The following is a 21,237-nucleotide window of genomic DNA, read 5'->3' as shown; positions in this document are numbered from 1 at the left end:
CAAGCATGGGTAGGTGTGTAGCCGATGCAGGATACGCCCTCTTTCAAAACTCCAGGGTCGTTGTGGGAAAGTACAGAGGCTCAGTTAACAAAGCAAGTAAGCTTCTTACTACCACAACTGGACTTATTATTGCTTGTGTGGCTTTATGGTCAGCCATTGGTGCTATGATGGATGGTAGGAAGGCTGTGAAAATAGCTGAGTGGACGGCTAGGAAAGACTACTGGGAGTTCTGTGAAACAGTAGGTCGATTTCAAGGACACACTTGGTCGTTACCATAAGCTAATTCTTCAAACAGATTGAAGACCAGGAGGACGGGTGTGACAGAGTAACAAAAGAACCCTTGGGTCCACCGCCACACTCGTTCTCAGGAGACAATCAACAAAATGGACTACTGGCTGGAGAAGCCAGAGAGCTCCTGCCTGCCCAGTCACCTGGCACCGGAGTAGCAAACAGCTCGGGTGTTGACTTTCACCATTCTTCCATGACAGGCACTTCACGCCGAGTGATTTTTGGCAGTGGGTTGGAAACCACTTTTGACTTCAAGCCCACTGCAACCACTCTTCCGTTACTCCGAATGGACACCGGAATGACCTCGGCCCTCATAAACGCCGACGTATCTAGATGAGAAGGGGGCCGGAAGCGTCAACGGAACCAGTTACATCTTTACGTCACTGACATACCAAAACTGTCTCTGGAGTCTGTGGAATCAGAAGGACATCCTACCCATAGGGTAGACCAGGTATATATCTACAGAGTCGGATGCGCAAATAAGTTTCCGCTCACTACCGGCTGGATCGTCAATCTCATCTTCAGAGAGTCCAACTTCAGTTCCGTCATTTGTTCGACCACGACTTCTGCCGTCAATCCCGGCGGCAATCTGGCCATCGGACCCGTTGTTAATCCAAGAATCAACTCCTCTGCCGGGGTTCTCGTGTCGTATCTGCAAGGCCACACTGAAATTAGGTTTTGATGAGCCACCAGAACACCCCTGGGATCACAATAATTGTTACTTTGTTTCTTGGTGCTGGTCATGCATTGATGAAGCTCTTTATGGGCTTTCTCACCAGCGCGTAGACAGTCCTCCTCGTGGTATGGTCCTACATATCAATGATATTCTCAGAATCAATGCGGAAACAAGAGATGATGGTGGTGAAGTCGACTCTGTTCTGACACAGATCTCATGGCAAAGGAACTTCAATCAAGTTGTCGAAGCTCTCCTCTATCGGGTGTACTTTGTCTACAATGGTGATGAAAAGCACGGGGGGCCGCCCTATCCTGATGATGGATACAAAAAGCGCATAGTTGAGCCTTGGATAAATGAGATTGGTGGGATTCTGTGTTACTGGAGGAGGGTGGAAAAAGAGGGAAGGCTCACTAGGCCCAGCGGTTTAGAGTCAGGGACCATATGACAGATCAACAGGAGGAATTCGGGTGGGTGTTGGATACTGCCTACAGCTCTATATTTAGCCACCATTCGGGTCTATGTACCAAGCCTAAAGCAGAGCTTGAAGAAGAGGTCAAACAAAACCCGAAACAGCGGGAGCCAGAAGCAGAGTAGAAACAGAGCAATGAACAGAGCAGGAACAGAATAAGGAACAGAGCTAGAGGCCGGGACCGGAACAGAGCCAGAAGCAGAGCTTGAAGCTGAGCCACACTTTCTCTTTAGCGGCCAGACTATAGGATAAAATGAGCTCGATAGCTTGTTTAATGCGGGAGGTTATATGTCCAAGCTATTAGGCTTTATAATATAAGCTTTAGACGTATCCTCCCCTAGCTTTTGGCGTACAAAAGGATCAAGTCCCCACGCCACTTTAGGTATCTACCTAGGTAGGCGCACGTTATGCAGGTAAGCTATAAAAATGCACCGCCACCAGCAAGGCAACCGCATGTCACCCCGAGCCAGATGACTTCGTTAACGTGCTGAATAACTCGACTTTCTCTATGCCCAGCGCTCATTCTGTATACTCCGCAACAATCACATCAGGTTGTGAGGGAGTGAGGATGCCAGAAGTGGTCCAGCCGATGGTGGCTGGACTTCATCAGGCACCCCCGCCATCTGCGTCCATTACAACCCTGACTCAAACAACCCTAACCCAAACGGCTACAACCTCATTCGACAGTATATCAACCGTATCAGAACACAGTACTGCCTCATCCTGTCTATCACCCTCAGCACTCTTCCGTTATGTCAAACAGTCGAAATATGTCTGTAACGTGTTTCGGTATTTTCAATTTTCGACCTGTGTCCTACAGCGGGATAGAAGACGCTGCGCTAAAAGTGGCAACATGGTCTTTGCACTTGGAGGATTCCTCATCGCTTGCATAGCGCTTTGGTCAACAATCCGCGCCATGGAAGATGGTAGAAAAGCTGTCAGCCTCGCGGAGTGGACGGCCAGGAAGGACTTTTTTGAGTATTGCCATTCTGCAAGTCACTTGGCAGATCCCCAAGGGATGAGGTGAAATAACCCATGCTAACACTCCTCTGTTTTGCAGACTGGATATAAGGAGGATAGTTGCGATAAGATTAAAACAACATCTTTAGGGCCACCACCGTTGAGCGGAATGAGATTGAAAGCACGAATGCTTCAACAGACCGTGACCAAGAGATTCGATACCTTTCCAGGCTCCTTGGTCATCCTTGCTGGATTTCCTCTCATGATGAGTGTCTGGGTTTCCTCTAGGAAAGCCCTGAGAAAGCCTTTCAGAAACCGACCGTGTTCGAATCCCGTTATCTTACAATATGAACTGGGTATGCTCGCTACCACGGATCGGACTCAGTTTATCCAAACAAATAGAAAGGTGTTAGTTCCCAAGAGCCGAAAGCCCCTTGCCCTTACGACTGGAAAACAAGTCACCCCGGCACTGATTGTCAGCCCTCTCGACGGCATTAGCGGCAGCTTCGACTTCAGCCTGCCTGCTGGAGTAGCAGTGGGTAAAAGCTTCGACTTTGAGCACCCTCCATACCCGCTCCAGCATAATCTTGGAGCATCATCGGCACTCGAAAAAGGCATCCACAACCCAACGCATCGACGAAAAACCCGGAATCAGAGCAGTCTTGCTACTGTACCAGTGGCCTTGACTCCAAAGTCCCAACTTCTACTGTCACTTGCACCGTGCCAGATTTGCAGTTCGAAACTGGACCCAATTGTCAGCGATGAGCTTCTGACATGTTATCCTGAACATAAGAAGTCACATTTTGCGGCTTGGTGCTGGCCTTGCAGTGCCAAAATTGTGAGAAGTCAACTTGCCTTGGACTCCTATTTGACGTGCGGCCATATGACTTGCGGAAAGCCTCCGCCGAAGGGGCTGCATGAAGATATTGGAAGTTTTCTAATGGAAAGCGAGCAGGAGTCGGGGACTGTGGATTGTGGAGGCGGCAAGTGTGAATCAGCTGGCCCTTCCATTATTAAACGCAACTGGAACTTGTACGGGCACACTTCATATGACGCACAGCTGATTCGCACGGGTACTTACATGGGGCGAAAGGGCAAGGGAGCGTCCTGGTTCAACGTGGGTGGTGGAGTTATTTGTCGGTGGGACTATTATTAGACCAAAGGCATACATATATCACACGTGGCAACACCCCTGGCGCTGTTTATGGTGGGATTAAAGATAGGATGTCAAGCCATGTTGTTAATACTCTCTCGGTAACTACCTGATGAAAAGAAATTGTCAAGCCAAAAATGCAGCGAGCTCTCAGATCTACAGATGCCAGCTACAGCATATCCAACATGGCTACCCCTCCTAGCATCAAACCCCTGGGTGCTCTATGCCCCCATCCAACACTCCCCAAACACAGCTGTCCTATTGTCAAAATCACAAAAAGAAAGAAACCTCTCACCAAGATTGGGGCCATATACCCCATCCATCACAGGCCCCCTCAGTGGCTACCTAGCGACACCTCCTCCTCTTGCCCCCATCTCTCTTGACACCATCGTCACCGCCGCCGCCATTGACCCGACTGGCGGTGCCCCCCCTGTGCTGCGTCATATTCGAGTTCCCCTAACTTCCGTACCTGTTCTATGTACCACCAACGCTTGGCCCACCTCCATTCGAGTGGTCTATTAGCGCATTACCCATCGCCTCTTAGCCCTCCTTAAGAAGCTTCTCCAACTCCTTCTTAGCTCCCTTTAAATCCAACAATGCGTCCTGTAAATCGTCATCAGCGTTCTGTCTCCGGGCTTTGTCGGTCTGCCATGCTTGATCACATGGCAGGAGTTGGTGCTTGTACTCTGTGTAAGTAGATGTCACGTTGGCTCGCAACGGGACTTGTTGAAGGTATTCCTTGCGTGGTGCTTCAACGATCTGATCCTTTTCTATCACGGTTTTCTCGAGCCTGAGAATAACTGCCATGGCTTCGGTGATTTGTTGTTCGAGCTTTTATTTGGGGTGGTCATTCTTGAATGGGAGAGAGGGTGTAAGCATGGGCGGGTTTGATGGGGTACTAGGACAATCGTTTCTTGATCTGGGAGGGTACCTTAGGTATGACTGGTGAGGTGGTTGTTCATGCCAAAGTACAATCATTTGGTGCTTATCATTGTGTCATGACACAAATATAGGGATATGTTGTCAGAAGAGTTTACTCATCAATGCAAACTGCAGGTTGGTGGTGACCGAGGAGACAATCGCCAGTTCACACCTAGTTTATGTAGTTTATGTAGAGGGCACGCATTTACCTGGCATCCCACTGGCTGGACTCTATTCTCCCACACTCCGTGTCACCGATTTGTGTGATGGGTGCTCAATGTTGATCATACTTTCTGCAGAGAATTAATAAAAAAAAACATAAAAAAAGTAATAAGGCAAAAGCTAGGTTAAAGCCACCAAACCGTCAAGGTACACCTATAGATTGGGTGTCCTACTGGTCATCATGAGAGGGTTCATGGCAGGAATTTTGGTTCGCTCCTTCTTATATTGATGACCGCTCCCACCAACTCTCACTTCCTCCACAGTGAAGCGGGCAGTGAATTATGGAAAGCATATCTAAAACATTTCGTGAAATTCACTTGAGCCTCTGTCTGAGCTCTGTCTGGAAGAGCAACGTTTCTGGGCAGCTCCAACGCGATAATTCACCTCATCTTTGCTCTTGACCCACCTCTGAAAGCAAGTGAATCCGCTCTGTGGGTCGCACATCGGAAGAAGTGAATACAGGAGGGCGATGACAATAGCAGATGAGGTGAATCTGGCCATGTAAGTGGGCCTGACAAGCCGACGGGGTGGGGGGAGAAGATATAAAGAGGGTGTCTGTGGCTTACTGAATTCCTCTTCTCTTTTCCACCAGACATCACGAAACAGGACGTGGGCTACTATCAGTCAGCTCACCCAGGCTTGCACAAAGCCACCAAGCTGTCCCTTAAGCATTTCCACTTACAGCTTTGTCCAAGGTTAGACCCTTTACTCACCTCATCTAACTTGGCACTCTACAGCTTCATTGACCAAGTCAGCTCAACTTTGAAGATTTTACTAACATATGTATCCTTGTAACAGAAACAACCATGCGAGCTTTTTACGATTTGCCACCTGAGCTCTATTTCCTTGTTGGGGGATACCTTGCCAAAAGAGATGCCATCAGTGTCAGTCGAAGATCCAAGCACTTCTATCATTGGTATCGGAGCACCGTTTGGAAGTCCTTCTATCCACGTGGCAGAGATGCGGAGTTGATGAAAGTTCTCTGGTCTTTGATGAGACTCGCCGAGAACGAGATGAAGGGGCCTCATGCCAGCCGCCCTTTTATCCACGAGACCAACTAAGTTCTCCGTCCACTGTATACCTCAGCATAGCGCTGGGGCGCGACTGGCTTAAGCTCATCAGCGCGCTGGGGCGAGGCCGACAAAGACTCAGCTGAATAATTTCACTACCGTTTCTTTCCCTCTTTTCATGGCAAACACGGCTAACCGCTTCTCCTTCCTCAAACAGAACCTTGAATGTTGTGCTAAAAGGAGAGGACAGTCCCTCTGTTCGGGAGCGAGACTTATCTAAGCCGCTCCAGCTTGGTGACGAGACTATGTCTTTTTTTTTTTTTTTTCCCTCCAACGCACTCCATCTACAGGGTCTCTCTTTGACCTTCGGAACTTGAACCGCCAACAACTCGACCACATCACCAGTCTACTCCCGGCCAAGAAGCTCGATCAGCTCGTCACACCGAAGAATCTCCGTTTCAACTTTTCGCAATACGGCATCAGGGAGCAAGGCTACGACACCAGAACCTACGGCAAGCTGATCGTTGCCTTTCTGCTCCGCGCTCTCGACCCAGCCCACCCAACCCCTGGTACTCTTGACATGATCCGCGGTTCTCGCCCGTCCGAAGACGAGGCTCTTGTTTCCATCTTCCAAACCTTGGCCTCGCAGCGCGCTCTGAAGCGCTTGTTCATCTCTTCTGGCGCCTTCGTCATGGACGCGCCGGTCATTTCCACTGCCGATATCCTTCATCACGTTGTCAAGGAGACAGCTATCAGCGAGGTCATTGGGTGGCGAGCCATCTTTGACGACTCGGATTACAATTCCCCCCAGCGGAGCCGACAGCTGAGAGAATGCGCAGTATGCCGTTGCTTATCTCGTTTCTCCGCCGTCGGATATTCCCAACTTGAAGAGAGTCGCTTTTCCCCTTATTGACTTCCCGGTTTTAGCCAGATGTGGAAATCAGGATCTGAAAAGGAACAGCGACGCTAATTTTTGAGGAGAAAGCGGTTAAAGAAGCGATGAGATTCACGAGCGAGGGCGTGATGAAGCAGCTGCCTGGGTTGGAGATGGTCGCCTTCTGGTCATTGTGGCAGCAGTGGGGGTTTGAGGCCTGGAGGGAACAGGATGGGCCGATGGGGGAAGTACCATCAGGTGGGGGATAATTGGTCGCGGAGGGGTACAGAGGCCAGGAATACTGGCCCATGGGGCTCTGGGGGCTTAGGTTCTGAGGCTTCGAGGTTTCTTTCCGCATACCGCTACTCACCTAAGCATACCTAGCTACTTGAGGTTGGCGCGGACGTTGCCTTTTCTGTGGGATGCCTTTGTGATGGAGACAAGGGAGGACTTTGTGAAGGCTGGTGTTGGGAGAGTATCAATGGGGTGCTTAGTTCTATCTATGACTGCCTCATGGATTGGTAACTACTCCTGCCGTTTACCCAGCTTGTGGCATTCGAAATTTGGGCTTTGGGAAAGGGAGACAGTGTTTTCTATGGGATTTGTGGTTTGGGACTTGAGGCTAGGGACCTAACTGGGGCCTGGGGGTTGGGACTTGAGCGCGAGTTTACCTCGACACTTTGGGACTGGGGACATGGGAATTTTAGCACCCGGCAACCTCCGTACCTTACTTGAGTTTGGGCATTTGTCTTATCTAGCGACACGAACATTTGAGAACACGGTGCGATCTGGTCGACTGGTTCTTTAGTAGCGCAATAATACCTAATAATTATACCCAGACCGTACCAAGATGATAAGTGCGCGGTTGCATACCTACCTGCCTACTTGAACTTTCAAGTGTGACAATGAATTCGCTGCCCGGGTCAAGTCACGCATTGCCGAGTGATGGTGGCACGGTACTAAACTGGATGGGATGGAGGGTGGTGGTTGATGTTAAACCTCTCGGAGAGTGGTTCATCATAAGCAAATCACCTCTTGGACTGCAAGTTCTGAAACAAGATTCCGTCGCAAGCGCGATAACCAAATAAACAACCCATCAATCGCCGAGACTGCATATCCGAACCTTCCAAATCCGGTGTGTTATCTTGTGACAAACATGAACCGTCATCTGATATCTGCCGAAAAATTTTAAACAGCATATGCGCTGCTCTTGCCCCATGACGATCATTGATAATACCCGGCTAGTTTCGACCTTCGAAATGCCCAGGTCCCACATACCGCCATCCCCCTACTGGATAGTAAAGAGAGAGGCCCCTAAGCAAAAGCACATACACCTCTCACTTTACAATGTCTAGCCATCCCTAGGATCCCCTTTTAAAACTCATCGTATAATCCAAGCTCCTGGTGGACTTAATCTGAGCTAAATCCGAGCTTTATATGTCGACTTCCTAGACTTAATCCAACCTTTGTACATCTTTAATCTAAGCCTTTTCCAAGATATAAATGCCTTAGATTTTCGGTATTTTTAAACTGTAAACAGATAACCTTATACTCCTACTAATCCTGTCACACTTCTTCACTCACCCTCAACCACACAGTCTCAAACACCCCAATCCCAAATAACCTTTACGTAAACTCCATTTCCATCACCCATCAACCCATTCAACACACCAAAACACACGCTTGCTTCCTGTTTCTGTGCACACAGCCCTGCCACATATAATTCATAATTCGCCAAGGCTCACCTTTTTTCAGCTCTCATGGAACAACCATGATATCTACTATATTCATCATGCAGGAACAGAAGAAGCTCTTACCTCGATGAAGGATTCTCAGCAACCACAATCATGAGTTGTACCATGACCTCCACGAGGAGGGATACAAGATGCCGTCAAAGGTATATCTCGCTGTTCATTGGCCAGGGCCAGTAGATCTGGAAGAGAACTAGGTTGTGTAACATAGCACCGGACACAATATTAGTATGGCCCATCATTCACCACCAAGGAACCAAACATTTTCACCAAGTTTCATTACCCCCTGCTATGGAGGCCGATAGACGAAACTACCTAAAAAGAAAACAACGACCAACTCCAGACATAACCCCGAGTATTAACATTTGCTGCAAAAAACCCGCAGCCCCTGAATGATAACCACTCGTAACCCTCCAAGCCAGTTTTGTGCCGTGTCAATGCCATCATGTGTGGTGGTCAAAGAGTATCCACCCTAAGAAATGTTGTACAGAGATGAAACTCGGCGTCAATACCGATCAGAATGCACGGCCTTGACAGAGTTCCTTGTCATGATGTGATGTAGGTCGAGGGAAGCCAGCTTAGAGCTCCTTATGCGCCTTGGCACGGCCCTCCTCAGCCTTCTTCTTGGCGGCATCAGAGCCAGCCATGACCTGACCGGTGACCCAGTCCCAGCCGCTCAAGACGTTTTCCTTGATCTTAGCGAAGATGGTCTCGGAAGGAGACGAGGTGCCGTACTTGTAGTAAGTCCACTGGCGACGAGCAAGGGCACGGATCTCATTGAGAGTTGAACCCTGAGGGACGGGAATGCCATAGCTGTCCAAGTAGGCCTTGAGATCACTCTCGCTCCAGGTATCAAAGGTAGCAGCCTTGGCATTGTCGGTGGCGTGAGAAAGGTAGCTGGTAGCAGAGGCAAAGGAGTTACCACCGGCAGAAGAAGCAGAGGCGTAGGCAGCGTTGGCAGCCTGGACAAGCTCCTCGCGAGTAGCGCCAGCCTTCTCACCAGCCTTCTTCGCCGCAGCGTCTCCAGAGGAAGCGAGGTAAGCCTTGAGGTTGTCGAGGGTCAGATCGTCCCAGGTCCAGGCGCTCCAGCCGGTAGCAGCCTTGTGGGCATGCTTGCGTACGAGCGCACGAAGCTCATCAGTCTTGGATCCCTGAGGAATGGGGACTCCACGGGCGTCAAGGTAGCCCTTGAGACGGCTCTCAGACCAGGTGTTGACAGCAGCATTGAAGGCATCCAGAGCGGCCTGGGAAGTGGCATCAGTAGCCTTGGCAACGTTCTCGCCAACGTTGGAAGTAGCAGCGCCATAGGCAGAGGCAGCGGTTGAGGCAACAGTGTCACCCATGATCTCAGCGCGGTGCTTACGGACAAGAGAGCGGAGCTGGTTGAGCTTGGTACCTTGAGGAACGGGGATGCTATTCTTGTCGCAGAACTCCTTCAACTGAGACTCGCTCCAGGCGTCAATAACCTTGTCAGTGAGGGTGGCATAAGCTTCCTGAGCCTTCTTCTGAGCAGCAGCCTTCTGCTCCTGCATGCGAAGCGAGGCAAGTCGAGAGTTGCGGCGGACAGAGGCAATGAGCTTGTCGCGGGTGGTAGGTTGAGGAGCCGGGATGCCATGGGTATCAAGCCACTCCTTGAGATCAGACTCGGACCAGGTCTCGTACAACCAGTTGCCAGGGTAGGCAGCAGTCTCACCGGCCTTTTGAGCAGCGGTTTCGTAAGCGACCCTAGCCTTCTGAAGGAGAGTATCACGGGTGCGGGGTTGGGGAACTACGGCGGTGTTAGTCGACGCCTCAAACATTCAAGACATGACGTCATGTCAACTTACCAGGAATACCATGACGATCGCAGAAGGCCTTGAGCTGGCTGTCGGTCCAGCTGTCCAGAATCCAGTCCTTGACATTGGTCCAGGCGGTTTGAGCCTTGTCCTCCGTCTCGTACCAGTAGCCCTTCACCTGGCTGACGAGAGAATCGCGGCTGGCCTGGGCGGAATCCTTGGTCTCGACACCCTTCTGCTTGAGATAGCTATTAAGCTGGGCAGCGTCCCAGCTGTTGTATGGTGTTACGACATGCGACTCCCAGTTCTTCTGGACAAGCTTCTCGAGATCCTTGCGATCGGCAGGAGTGGGATAGGGGACATCGTGATCGGAGAGCCAACGCTCAAGCTCAGTCTCGTGCCACTTGTTGTAGGCTGCAGATATTGTTAATAATGAGCTGGAGAAGTCGAGAAAAACACAAGTCATCACTTACCAGCATTGGAAAACCAAGAGCTAGCGATAGCTGCGTCAGCCACGAGGGCCAACGACAGGAGCGCTTTGGCGATCCTCATGATGATGGTGTTATTTTTTCTTCAGCAAGATGTTGTAGTTGTAGGATGTGTAAAGACGGGAAAGGAGATGCCTCTTTGCTGGCTGAGGAAAATATCGCGGTTGGTGATGGTGGTTGGGTATCAAATTGGTATGGAGAGGAAGAGGGGAGAAGGAGGAAGTTGAAGGTGCAAAGCGCAGTATATTGGCGGACGTTGGAGGGTCGGTTCCAGACGTTCACTGTTGGTTTGTTTGTGGGTCTGTGAAAGAAAGAGTCCAAGACGTCACTGCTACCTAATTTAGCTATAAGTGGGTTTTACCTTTGCTTGTTTTTTTTGGCAGGGGAGCAATGATCTGCCAGCTGGGGACAATGGGAGTTGCTGCTGGCTGCTCCAAGAATCAGCTGGAAGTAGCTGCTCACCTCGTACTGACATGAGTGGGAAAGGAATTCTCACATGCTGGCCACCCAGTGCCGCCGTGGAAGGACATATTTCTCCGTTGTGACGTAATGAAGGCTACAAGGGAAGGGGCGAATGGCTGTCGTGGTTCACCGGCGTCGAGGTGGGGAGCTGCAGTGGCTGCTCACCAACAGAACGCGTGTGTCTGAGGGCAGTGGCTGCCTGTGATTGGCCCCGGTGACACAATATCAGAGGAATTACTTGACTCTCTTCCACGTTGGACCAAAGAGCTGCCATCAATGAACCCGCGTCTCGCGAGATACCATCCTTTAGTTGGGTGATGGCATCATGAAAGACCCATGACGTCACTGTGCCAAGATCTCTCCCGAAGATCTGGAACGCCATGCCCCACCCTGTAATGTCTTTTGCTGCTGGGTTAGGGTTGATGAGACTTCATCTGTTCAATGCTCCATCAATATCGCAGTATCACCATCCGCAATATGTCTGCTTCAGTGTCAATGCAACCTGATCATAATGTATGCGGACGGGTCATATCCTGTCAGTTGTTCTCAATGCCCTAATAGAGCATGGCATGTTGAAGAGCATCACGAACATCACGACCATCACAAACCACAGTCACAGCAGTCCATATTCTTGGATGTCCGAAGAGTCTTGGTATTCCCACAGTTGCAATGCTATTTATTTCCTGACCCCATCTCCAGATGCCATTCTCCATGAACAAAAGGAAAAAACAAAAAGATATTAAAGCGTCAATGCGCAACTTTGGCATTTCCCGGCGAGACCACCAAACCCCCCCCCGACCATTCTCTCACACCAACCCCAAACTCAGGAAGCCGTCTGCCATCGCAAAGAAAAAAACCAAAAAAAAACCCAAACTAAAAAAACCCCGAAACAGAATCCTCCCGAAAACTCAAACTTCTCCTCACGCCCCCTCACGAGCATCACCCCACAGGGCGCGCACGCTGTCGCTCTGAGCCCGCGACTGGAAGTAACTCCCAGCCGGGGTCGTCGTGGACAGGTGCGCGCCCGCACCCGGAGTGAACACGGAGCCGAAACCACCCTCGCCGCCAGCAAGCGCATCACCCCCAACACCAGCACCGCCGGCAAACGCACCACCACCCATCCCAGCTTCTCCTTCCCTCCAGAAAGGGTGGTGGTCCTCACAACCATCTCCACCACCACCCAAATAAACCTCCACCTGCTGCTCCTCCTCTCTCCCCTTCCCCTTTCCTTCCTCCTTCTCCTCCACACGATCACAAGGATCCCTCCCAAACTCGCACAAGACCCCAAACTCCCTAAACTCTCTCACGAGAGCCATGCGGGCGGCCTCGGACTGGCAGCGGTAACTGCCGAAGCGGAACTCGATGAGGGCTCTATCGCCCCTGAGCTGGCCCAGGAGAGAGTTGGGCCTGTGGCTTCCGGAGCTGATGCTGGAGGCGGACTTGGAGTGGCCGGGGCTGAAGCCGCTGGCGCCACTGTTGTTGTTGTTGTTGTTGTCGTTGTTGTTGTTGTTGTCGTTGTTGTCGTTGTTGTCGTTGTTGTCGTTGTTGTCGTTGTTGTCGTTGTTGTCGTTGTTGTCGTTGTTGTCGTTGTTGTCGTTGTTGTCGTTGGTGTCGTTGTTGTCGTTGTTGTCGTTGTTGTCGTTGGTGTCGTTGTTGTCGTTGTTGCCGAGGATGGGAGGACCGGCGGCGAGGGGGATGTTGCTGTGGCCGGCAACATTGACGTTGGGGGCGAGACCCGAGGAGGAAGAAGAATTGTTATTGTTATAGCCGGTGGGAACACCGCCCAAGCTGGAAGAGGTGTTGCTGTGGCTGGCAACGAGAGCGCCGGAAGGGACGTCGTTATAGGCCAATAGGCCGGCTGGGGCGCGGGGACCACCAGAGCTAGAGAGGTTGCCTGTCGAGGGATTGGCAGCAGAGGAACCGGGGGGAGTGGGCAAGGCGGCAGGGACGGCGCCGGGGTGGTGGACGATGATCTCGTCGACTTGGTAGATGAGCTTGTTGTCGAAGTACTCGCGAAGGTGCTGCTCGTTGACGATGTGGGGGGGTCCAGAGATGAGGAGGACGCGAGACTTTGACCCGTTGATGTCGACTTCGGCGGACCGGATGCGGTTCCAGGTCACGCGGGCGGGGTTGTGGGGAGGAGCGCGGGTTGGGATGCGGAAGCCCTGGGTTGTGGTTTGGCGGAAGAAGCGTTCTGGTGGGAAGGGTGGGTTAGCTTTCTGGTTTCATGCGTTTGGAAGAACGTTGCATGTGTCAAAAGGGGTTTGAGAGGCCTGTCAAAGAGTTTTGAGGGCGTGCCAACTCATCTTTTAGGCCTATTCGAGAGTTCAATAGGCCTAAAAAGATGGCCAAGAGGCGTCTCAGGATAGTGGGAAGGGGTCTGAAGATATCTTGAAGGCATATCCAAGAGTTTGGAAGGCCTACTCAGAACTTTCTGAGGCGTTGTGGGAATGCTTGAATGCATATGAAGAAAAGGGGAAGGGAATGAACACGTACCGGCAGCACTCCTCTCGAAAAACACAATCTTGGCCGCGCTCTGCTCGTGGCCCTTCTCCGGCTCAGGGGGGTTGATGTGGGTGGCGTACACCCGTCCCACGTTCCTCACCCCAGCAAGCAGTTCGTGGGTCGTCACATCGGCGGGCAAGCCCACCAGGAAGAGAGAACAGTTCATGTCCTCGGGGATGGTCGCGCTCCGGTTCCGGTCCAGGTCCGGGTTCCCCTTGTAGTTGGGGCTGAACCCCTTGATCATCAAGTCGTAGGACTCGAGTTCGGTCAGGCGGCGGTGGGTGCGGCACTCCATCGGCCGGAAGAAAAAGGGCTGCCCAGGGGCTGGGACGAGGGCGCCGGAGGAGGAGGGACTAGCTCGGACGACGGCGGTCTCGGGGACGGACGCGAGGGGGCGAAAGCCAGCGGGAAACAAGGGGGCGGCGGCAGGCTGAGGGAAAAAGGGGCGCTGCTGGCCCGGGAAGGGGTGCTGCTGGCCCGGGAAGGGGTGCTGCTGGGCAGCGGAAAAGGGGCCAGGAGCTTGGATGGCGGCGGCGCCGGAGCGGAAGGACAAGGACCGGAGCTGGGAGGAGAGGGTGTCCGGGTGGTAGGCGGGGCCGGAGGGTTGGGATTGGGCAAAGCCTGGGATTCCAGAGTCGTTCCCGCCGGGGTGACTCATCATCCTGCCTGAGGCAAAGCCGGAGGCACCGATCGAGGTGAGGACAGGCGGGGCAGGGGCAGCGGGAGTGGGTCTGGCGCCGAAGCGGCCGTCTCCGACAACGCCGAAGGTTCCGGACTTGTTGTCACAGTGTGACATCTTCTCATCGTTCTCGTCGGTCTGGTTGTTGTTGTTGTTGTTCAACGTCTGGAACATGTTGAATCGGTTTGTCAAAGAAGGTTGTGCAGCGAAAGGGGCTTTTCTGGCGTTGCTTGTGAGACTGGCAAGAAGATCGGTGCTCGCTGACGACTTGTAAGAGCGGAAGCTTGGATTCCAACGGTTCGCAGGAGAGAAGTAGTAACCGGGGGGGTAGAACCTGTTTGGGCCATAGCTCTCACTAGCAGCTGACCCCCGTAGGTTGGAAGACCATCGTCCCCCGTAGCTGTCACCGTAGCTCACGCTGCGGTCTCGCCAGTTCACCCCAGCGAGGGGTTGTTCTGTGGTCTTGCCGTACTTGCCGCTTGTGCCTACTGGGCTGGAGACTGTTCGTGTGCCTCGCTGTTCTTGATGCAGGCAGCTTTCTTCGGCGTTGATGCCCAGGCCATGGCTTTGATCATCTTTGGCATAGGGGCTGGCAGGGTGAAAGGGACCGTTGTTGTCTTTCAGCGGAGGAGGGGAGTCTTCATGGTCAAAGATGACTTCATTGGCAAGACTGCTGCGATTGCTGGCATAGCTGGACTGGCGATACCGCGGTTGATACTGCTGTCGATACTGATGTTGACGCTGTTCTTGGTAATGGCGTTGCTGACCCTCTTGATACAAAGAGGCCTTCTCGTCAACAGAGGTAGTGTGGACGGTTGACTTGAGCCCTTTGTTGTTGCTGATTGTTGCCATAGGTGTACGGACATAGACAAACGAGTTGGGAGAGCTGAAGTCTCCTTCAGTGTCTGGAGTCCGAGAGACACGATTATTCTCTGAGGAAGACATGTTGACTGAGTTCAAGACTGCTGTCAAACCTAAGACTATACTTGGAGTGAGATGGAGTATAAAGTGGGCTGGAGTGAGATGAAGTACCTATGAAGTTGGCTGGAGTGAAGAGTGACGACGAGTATGAAGACAGGCGGGATGGATCGAGTCAGGAAGAGGCAAAACAGTTCCTGATGTGAGCTTGTCGAGTAAAGTAGAGCTGATAAGGGATGAACTTTTGGTGATAGGATGGTTATGTGTCAAGCAAGCTTATATATGTCCAAATAGTTCAGCATTTGGATGTGCGCTTGCTTGACGCTGTCGGGCCTACAGTGTCCTGTGAAAGCCAAACTGCCCCTTGAGGCACTGCCAGCTTGTTGACTGATGAAGGACACAAAGAAACATAGTGGTTGTCAACATTGCGACGCGCTTCCAAGGGGCTCTTGTTATTTTCCTTAGTGACCAAGACCAGTCATTGTTTTTACGTTGATGTCTTGTGAATTGACAAAGGCTCTGTCTGTTACAATGGGCTAGGCTCAGCAGCTTGGTCTGACCAAACGTTTGTTTGACTTGAGTGAGAGGCTGCAGCTTTTCAGGTTGCTCTGACTAGGTACAAAGAGATTAAGAGCAGTGTGCAAGTCATATGGCTGTGGTTGGTCAAATATCATAGTTGCAATAAACAACTCATCAATTCAATGGTAGAAGAGGGCGCAAAGTGGTTTTGTAAAGTCATTGCATTCTTGAGTAGGTGTGCTGCATGACAATAACGACTCGAGAGAATCAAGCATGTCAGCAATAGAAACATAGCGATTGATATGATCTTACTGGGCCATTTGATGAGACCATCAAATCAAGCCGTCTTTGCAAAGTACCGAATTATCTATCATTGCAAGGTCATCACAGCGAAGAAAGTCGAGAAAGAAACATCATGAAAAGCAGCCCCCACCCCTTCATCTCATTTCAAAGCCTCGCTACAACTCCAAGCAAGGGAAAGGTAGCGATCATAAGCATAATCCTCTGACTGAGACCTACCTGCATGCCAAGTTCACCCAAAACATGTCAAATCCCCATGCCATACTGACACTCCCGGTTCCGGCATCACCAAGATATTTCCGGAGTCCCACAATCCGCCGCCCATCTTTTCCCTCCTCCCGTCCCCTCCAAACCCGCAGACCAAATCTTACTACTACTCGGGAAGGAACCATGTACCGTACCTTACCTTATGTCGTGATGGCCCATACACCCGCGCTATCCCCAACCGAGCCGGTGGGGCCGGCAGGATATCGTTTACCTCAACTCAAATTCAAAAAACAAATATTTCCATCCCCTTCATCACAACACCACTGTTGCTTTTCCTTTCCATCCAAAAACATAAAATAAAAAACATTGGAGTGTGAGCCGCCTGCGTAACAATGGCAACACCGGCAGTTGACCATGACAAGATCTCTCCGCACCGGCAGTCGGCGGCAGCATCAGCATCGTCGGCCCGTGAGAGAATCCAAGCGAGATCGGAAGGGGGTGACTCGGAGTTAAGCGATGAGCTCACCGACACCACCAACGTCGCCCAAGAAATACCACACGACGACGATGAACCGCCCAAATCGGACTTGCCGTTCTCAAAAGCGCGATGTATCGCCCTCGTGGCTACCGTCACAGGCGCGAGTTTTCTCAACGTACACGTCTTCCCTTCACTACCTATGCACAGACTTGACAACTAACGACTAAAATAGACCCTCTCCGGCCAAGCAGTGGTCATCATCCTCCCAACCATAGGCCGCGACCTTTCCATCCCCGACACCCGCCTCCAATGGATCGTCTCGGCCTACTCCCTCACCTTTGGCTGCTTCCTCCTCCTCTGGGGCAGGATAGCTGACATCTACGGCAAGAGAAGGATGTTCATCTTTGGCTCGGCCTGGTTCGCCATGACCATGCTGGTGAATCCCTTTTTACCAAACGAAATCGCCTTTGATTTGTTTCGTGGTCTTTCTGGGCTTGTAGGTTGAACAATGGGTGAAATTACCGCCTAGTTATGCTAACATTTGTCTACAGGGTGCGGCAGCCAACGTTCCAACGGCGATTGGAATCCTAGGAACTACCTTTCGACCTGGCAAAGCGAAAAACTATGCTTTTAGTTGTTACTCAGCAGGTGCCCCTGTGGGAGCGGTGTTTGGGAATTTGCTCGCGGGCTTTGTCTCGGAGTACACCTCATGGAAATGGGTTTTTGTCATTATGGGTTTGTTGGCTGTCATTGTGACTGTGGCGGCGTTTTTTATCCTGCCGGCGCCGAATCATACTTTGCATGATGAGGGGGTCACGGTGAAGAATTCGGTTGACTGGTTGGGGGCTGGGTTGGTTACCGTGGGCTTGCTGGCGTTGCTTTTTGCCTTGACACAAGGAAATGTAGTTGGGTGGAGGACGCCGTGGATACCGGTGTTGATTGTGGTTTCGGTTATCTTGGTGACGTTGTTTGTGTTTTGGCAGAGACATCTGGAAAAGACGAAGAAACGCGCGCCGATCATGAAGGTTTCAGTCTTTCACAGCACGAAATTCAGCGCTGCCATGGCGATCATGGCGCTCTTTTTCAGCAGTTTCAATGGGTTACTGGTTTATGCCACGTATTTTTACCAGGACTTTCAGGGCCTGTCGACGTTGCAGACGACCTTGAGGTTTCTGCCGACGGGGATCATGGGGGTCATCACCGCGCTGGTTGTCAGCCAGCTTTTGGCGCGGGTGCCGACTTACCTGCTTTTGGCGGTGGGAACGTTTTGCGTGTCGATATCGTCGATACTCTTTGCTGCTCCGATTCCGCCCGAGACGACGTATTGGGCTTATGGGTTCCCGGCTATGGTCTTGTCGGTTTTTGGAGCTGATACTACGTGGCCGTCTTTGATTTTGTTTACGAGTCATTCGTTACCTCAGTCGGATCAGGCTTTGGGGGGGGCTTTGGTTAATGCCATGGGTCAGGTGGGAAGGGCTATCGGTTTGGCTGTCGCGACGGCGATTCAGACGGCTGTTATGGCGCGTGATAGAGGGGTTGATGTCGAGGAGGCTGGGCCGGTGATTCCTTGGGACTCGGCTTCGCTCGCGGGTCTGCGAGCAGCGGAGTGGTGGAATTTTGCGTTGGGGTGTGCGGCATTCGTGGTTGTTTTAGTAGCTTTTCGGGGGTCCGGGGTTATTGGGAAGGCCGGGGTTGTGAAGGCTCAACGGCGACCGACTGAGCGTGATGACATTGTTGTTGATAGTGCGGGGGATGGGGGGATAAAGGTCTGATGAAGGTATGGTTAGAACAGCCGAGGTTTTTCGGGGGGGTGGGAGTTGAGGAGGGGAAGTCGAGATGATCATAATGCAGGTACGAATACGGCTGGGGAGTTAGGGTAGATACATGTTGGAATTGATCGATTGAACTCTATTCGCAGCAAAGATCGACGATGGATGATGATTTTATTGGTGGTTATGGATCCAATAACCTAGGTGGTCCTTACAGCTTGACAGTGACACCCCCTTAAACGTCAACTGTTGGGCCGAGGTGTCAGGGTGCTTAGCGTGGGATTGTTAGCGTGTGGTTCGGTGCATATTTAGGGCAGAAGGGATGGACCCAGAGAGGTGAGTTTTCTGGTTGTCGTGACCAAGATTCTGCACTCTTGCCAGTGCCAGCTTCCCCAATTCTGATTGTGGTCAACAGAGTGGTCCACCGTCTGCTTCTCTAGTCAGTGTCGATCACGACGAACAAATCCAATGAAACCGGGTTTTAGGAAGTTAGCGCCTGGGCGGGCAGTGAGATCGTGGGGAGGACGGAGTTGACGTCTCCACAACTAACATCAAGATCGCCGAGTTGGTCTGGATTTGTCGTTCAGGTTCCGGTGTGTTGGTCGGGGGGTAGGATTGCAGGTATAAAGGACTTGGGGAGCAGCAAGCGTGTTGCAGTGATGTGACCTTTTCCGGGTTCCAGGCCCCTTCTCCCTCCTTCCTCCTCCCTCCCCATCTTCCCCTTTGATCCCCTCAGACCCGTGAAGATGCATCTCCTTAGCACCAATAGGATTCTGTCCCTTTTCGTTGTTATTGCGACGACAAACCTCGTCTACGGTGTTCCCATCGAGGCTGAGCAAGCACACGAACAGGCGCTGCCGAGGAATCTCGAAGGGGAGTTTGGCATCTCCAAGGAATTTGACTATGTCATTGTCGGCGGTGGCACCGCCGGCTTGACTCTTGCCAACAGGCTGAGCGAGGACCCGAGCATCTCTGTCGCTGTTGTCGAAGCGGGGAGCTTTTACCAGATCACCAACCCTTTGCTAGGAAAGACGCCAGTGGGTGATGTCTTGTTTGTCGGGTCGGATCCAAGCGACACCAACCCCTTGGTTGATTGGAACTTTGTCACCGAGCCCCAGAGGGGTGCGAATGGGAGGAAGATTCACTATGCCAGGGGAAAGTGTCTTGGTGGGAGGTATGTTACGCACCTCGGTGATCTTGGGATATCGAAAAAGTAGTTAATGACGGTGCAGCTCAGCAAGAAACTTCATGATTTACCAACGGGGTACCGTCCAGTCCTACCAGAAATGGGCAGATGCCGTCGGTGACGAGAGCTACTCCTGGGAGGCGCTGCAGCCGCACTTCAAGAGGAGTGTCAGCTTCACACCTCCCAGAGAGGACCTCCGGTTCAAGAATGCCTCGGCCGAGTTCAACATCAATGCCTTCTCCACCACTGGCGGAGGGCCCCTTCAAGTGTCTTATGCCAACTACGCCAACTCTTTTAGCACATGGATGGAACCTGCGCTGAATGAGATCGGTATCGGACCTACGCAAGACTTCAACAGCGGGAGTTTGATGGGCGCACAGTATTGTGCTTCGACTATCCGGCCTGAGACCCAGACTCGTGACTCGAGTCAGACTTCTTTCTTGCGAGAGGCATCCGGGAGGAGAAATCTCAAGGTTTACATGACAACGCTGGCGAAGAAGATTGTCTTTGATGAGAAGAAACGGGCGACCGGGGTTGTGGTGGAGAGCAGGCCTTTTGGACTGTTCGAGTACACTCTCAAGGCGAAGAGGGAGGTTATCGTCTCGGCCGGCGCTTTCCAAAGCCCGCAGTTGCTGATGGTTTCTGGTGTTGGCCCTAGGGTTGAGCTGGCGAAGCACAAGATTCCGCTCATCGCGGATAGACCTGGAGTTGGACAGGGGATGCAAGATCATGTCTTCTTTGGGCCGAGCTGGAGGGTCAAGGTCGAGACGCTGACGAGGATTGCCAATGATCCATTGTTTGTTTTGGGAGAGTTTGCGGGGCCTTATACGTTCAACAAGCAAGGCCCGTTGACCAATCCCGTTTGTGATTTCCTGGGCTGGGAGAAGGTACCACGTGAGCTGATCCCGAAGGATACTTCGACGATTCTGGATGGGCAGTTCCCACCTGACTGGCCTGAGGTTGAGTACTTGACTGCCCCGGGTTACGTTGGTGACTTCTCCAACTTGTTCACCACTCAGCCAAAGGACGGGTACATGTACGCGACTATCCTTGGTGGTCTTGTTGCTCCGATGTCGAGGGGCACCGTCACGCTCAAGTCAGCCGATACCAAGGACCTCCCACTCATCGATCCCAAGTGGCTTACCGACCCGACCGATCAGGAGGTTGCTGTCGCGCTGTACAAACGTCTGCGTCAGGCGTTTGCGTCAAAGGCTATGAAGGGCGTGTTGGCGGATACAAAGGAGTACTTCCCTGGCCCGGACGTCAAGACGGATGCACAGATCTTGGCTGTGATTCGGAATACGGTGCAGACAATTTGGCATGCCTCTTGCACGTGCCGGATGGGGAAGAGGGATGACCGTTGGGCGGTTGTGGACAAGGAAGCCAAGGTGATTGGTGTGGATGGGCTGAGGGTGGTAGATGCGAGTAGCTTTGCGTTGTTGCCGCCGGGGCATCCTCAGAGCACAGTCTATGTCCTGGCTGAGAAGATTGCGGCCGAGATTCTGCGGAAGAATCATGGCAAGACGATTGCTTGAGCTGTTGGGGGAGAAAGGGTGGTGGGATGGGAGGAACGAGAACCTGGCATGTATATTTACAAGTAGATAGTTTATATGGGAGATGATGAGAT

General features: G+C 52.0%; 7 protein-coding genes across 7 annotated transcripts; 4 read left to right on the top strand and 3 right to left on the bottom strand.

Annotated features, from left to right (window-relative positions):
- Positions 1–5: 5 nt before the first annotated feature.
- On the top strand, positions 6–1,409 carry QC761_601035 (uncharacterized protein; the record flags this gene model as incomplete). Its single annotated transcript, XM_062880564.1, has 3 exons — positions 6–239; positions 296–613; positions 816–1,409. 3 exons carry the CDS (start codon positions 6–8, stop codon positions 1,407–1,409), a joined length of 1,146 nt encoding a protein of 381 aa, XP_062729596.1.
- A 532-nt stretch (positions 1,410–1,941) lies between these two features.
- QC761_601038 (uncharacterized protein) lies at positions 1,942–3,549 on the top strand (the record flags this gene model as incomplete). The annotated part of the gene is made up of 2 exons (XM_062880565.1): positions 1,942–2,424; positions 2,494–3,549. The coding sequence occupies 2 exons, from the start codon at positions 1,942–1,944 to the stop codon at positions 3,547–3,549; spliced, it is 1,539 nt and encodes a 512-aa protein (XP_062729595.1).
- Positions 3,550–6,206: 2,657 nt separating this feature from the next.
- QC761_601045 (uncharacterized protein) lies at positions 6,207–6,407 on the bottom strand (the record flags this gene model as incomplete). The annotated part of the gene is made up of 1 exon (XM_062880566.1): positions 6,207–6,407. One exon carries the CDS (start codon positions 6,405–6,407, stop codon positions 6,207–6,209), a length of 201 nt encoding a protein of 66 aa, XP_062729594.1.
- A 2,179-nt stretch (positions 6,408–8,586) lies between these two features.
- Positions 8,587–11,381, bottom strand: QC761_601050 (uncharacterized protein). The gene is made up of 3 exons (XM_062880567.1): positions 10,573–11,381; positions 10,151–10,513; positions 8,587–10,092 (listed from the first exon to the last, which is right to left on the bottom strand). Exons 1-3 carry the CDS (start codon positions 10,649–10,651, stop codon positions 8,903–8,905), a joined length of 1,632 nt encoding a protein of 543 aa, XP_062729593.1. The 5' UTR covers positions 10,652–11,381; the 3' UTR covers positions 8,587–8,902.
- Positions 11,382–11,969: 588 nt separating this feature from the next.
- QC761_601060 (uncharacterized protein) lies at positions 11,970–15,178 on the bottom strand (the record flags this gene model as incomplete). Its single annotated transcript, XM_062880568.1, has 2 exons — positions 11,970–13,268; positions 13,445–15,178. The coding sequence occupies 2 exons, from the start codon at positions 15,176–15,178 to the stop codon at positions 11,970–11,972; spliced, it is 3,033 nt and encodes a 1,010-aa protein (XP_062729592.1).
- An 845-nt stretch (positions 15,179–16,023) lies between these two features.
- QC761_601070 (uncharacterized protein) lies at positions 16,024–18,521 on the top strand. The gene is given in 4 exon segments (XM_062880569.1): positions 16,024–16,830; positions 16,888–17,151; positions 17,207–18,465; positions 18,478–18,521. 3 exon segments carry the CDS (start codon positions 16,570–16,572, stop codon positions 18,425–18,427), a joined length of 1,746 nt encoding a protein of 581 aa, XP_062729591.1. The 5' UTR covers positions 16,024–16,569; the 3' UTR covers positions 18,428–18,465; positions 18,478–18,521.
- Positions 18,522–18,787: 266 nt separating this feature from the next.
- Positions 18,788–21,145, top strand: QC761_601080 (uncharacterized protein; the record flags this gene model as incomplete). The annotated part of the gene is made up of 2 exons (XM_062880570.1): positions 18,788–19,598; positions 19,657–21,145. Exons 1-2 carry the CDS (start codon positions 19,171–19,173, stop codon positions 21,143–21,145), a joined length of 1,917 nt encoding a protein of 638 aa, XP_062729590.1. The 5' UTR covers positions 18,788–19,170.
- Between the last annotated feature and the right edge of the window lie 92 nt (positions 21,146–21,237).

This window comes from Podospora bellae-mahoneyi, chromosome 6 (assembly GCF_035222275.1).
Source record: "Podospora bellae-mahoneyi strain CBS 112042 chromosome 6, whole genome shotgun sequence".
Classification (NCBI taxonomy): Eukaryota; Fungi; Ascomycota; class Sordariomycetes; order Sordariales; family Podosporaceae; genus Podospora; species Podospora bellae-mahoneyi.
The sequence above is the reverse complement of the archived record's forward strand: the minus strand, read 5'-3'. Positions and strand labels throughout refer to the sequence as shown.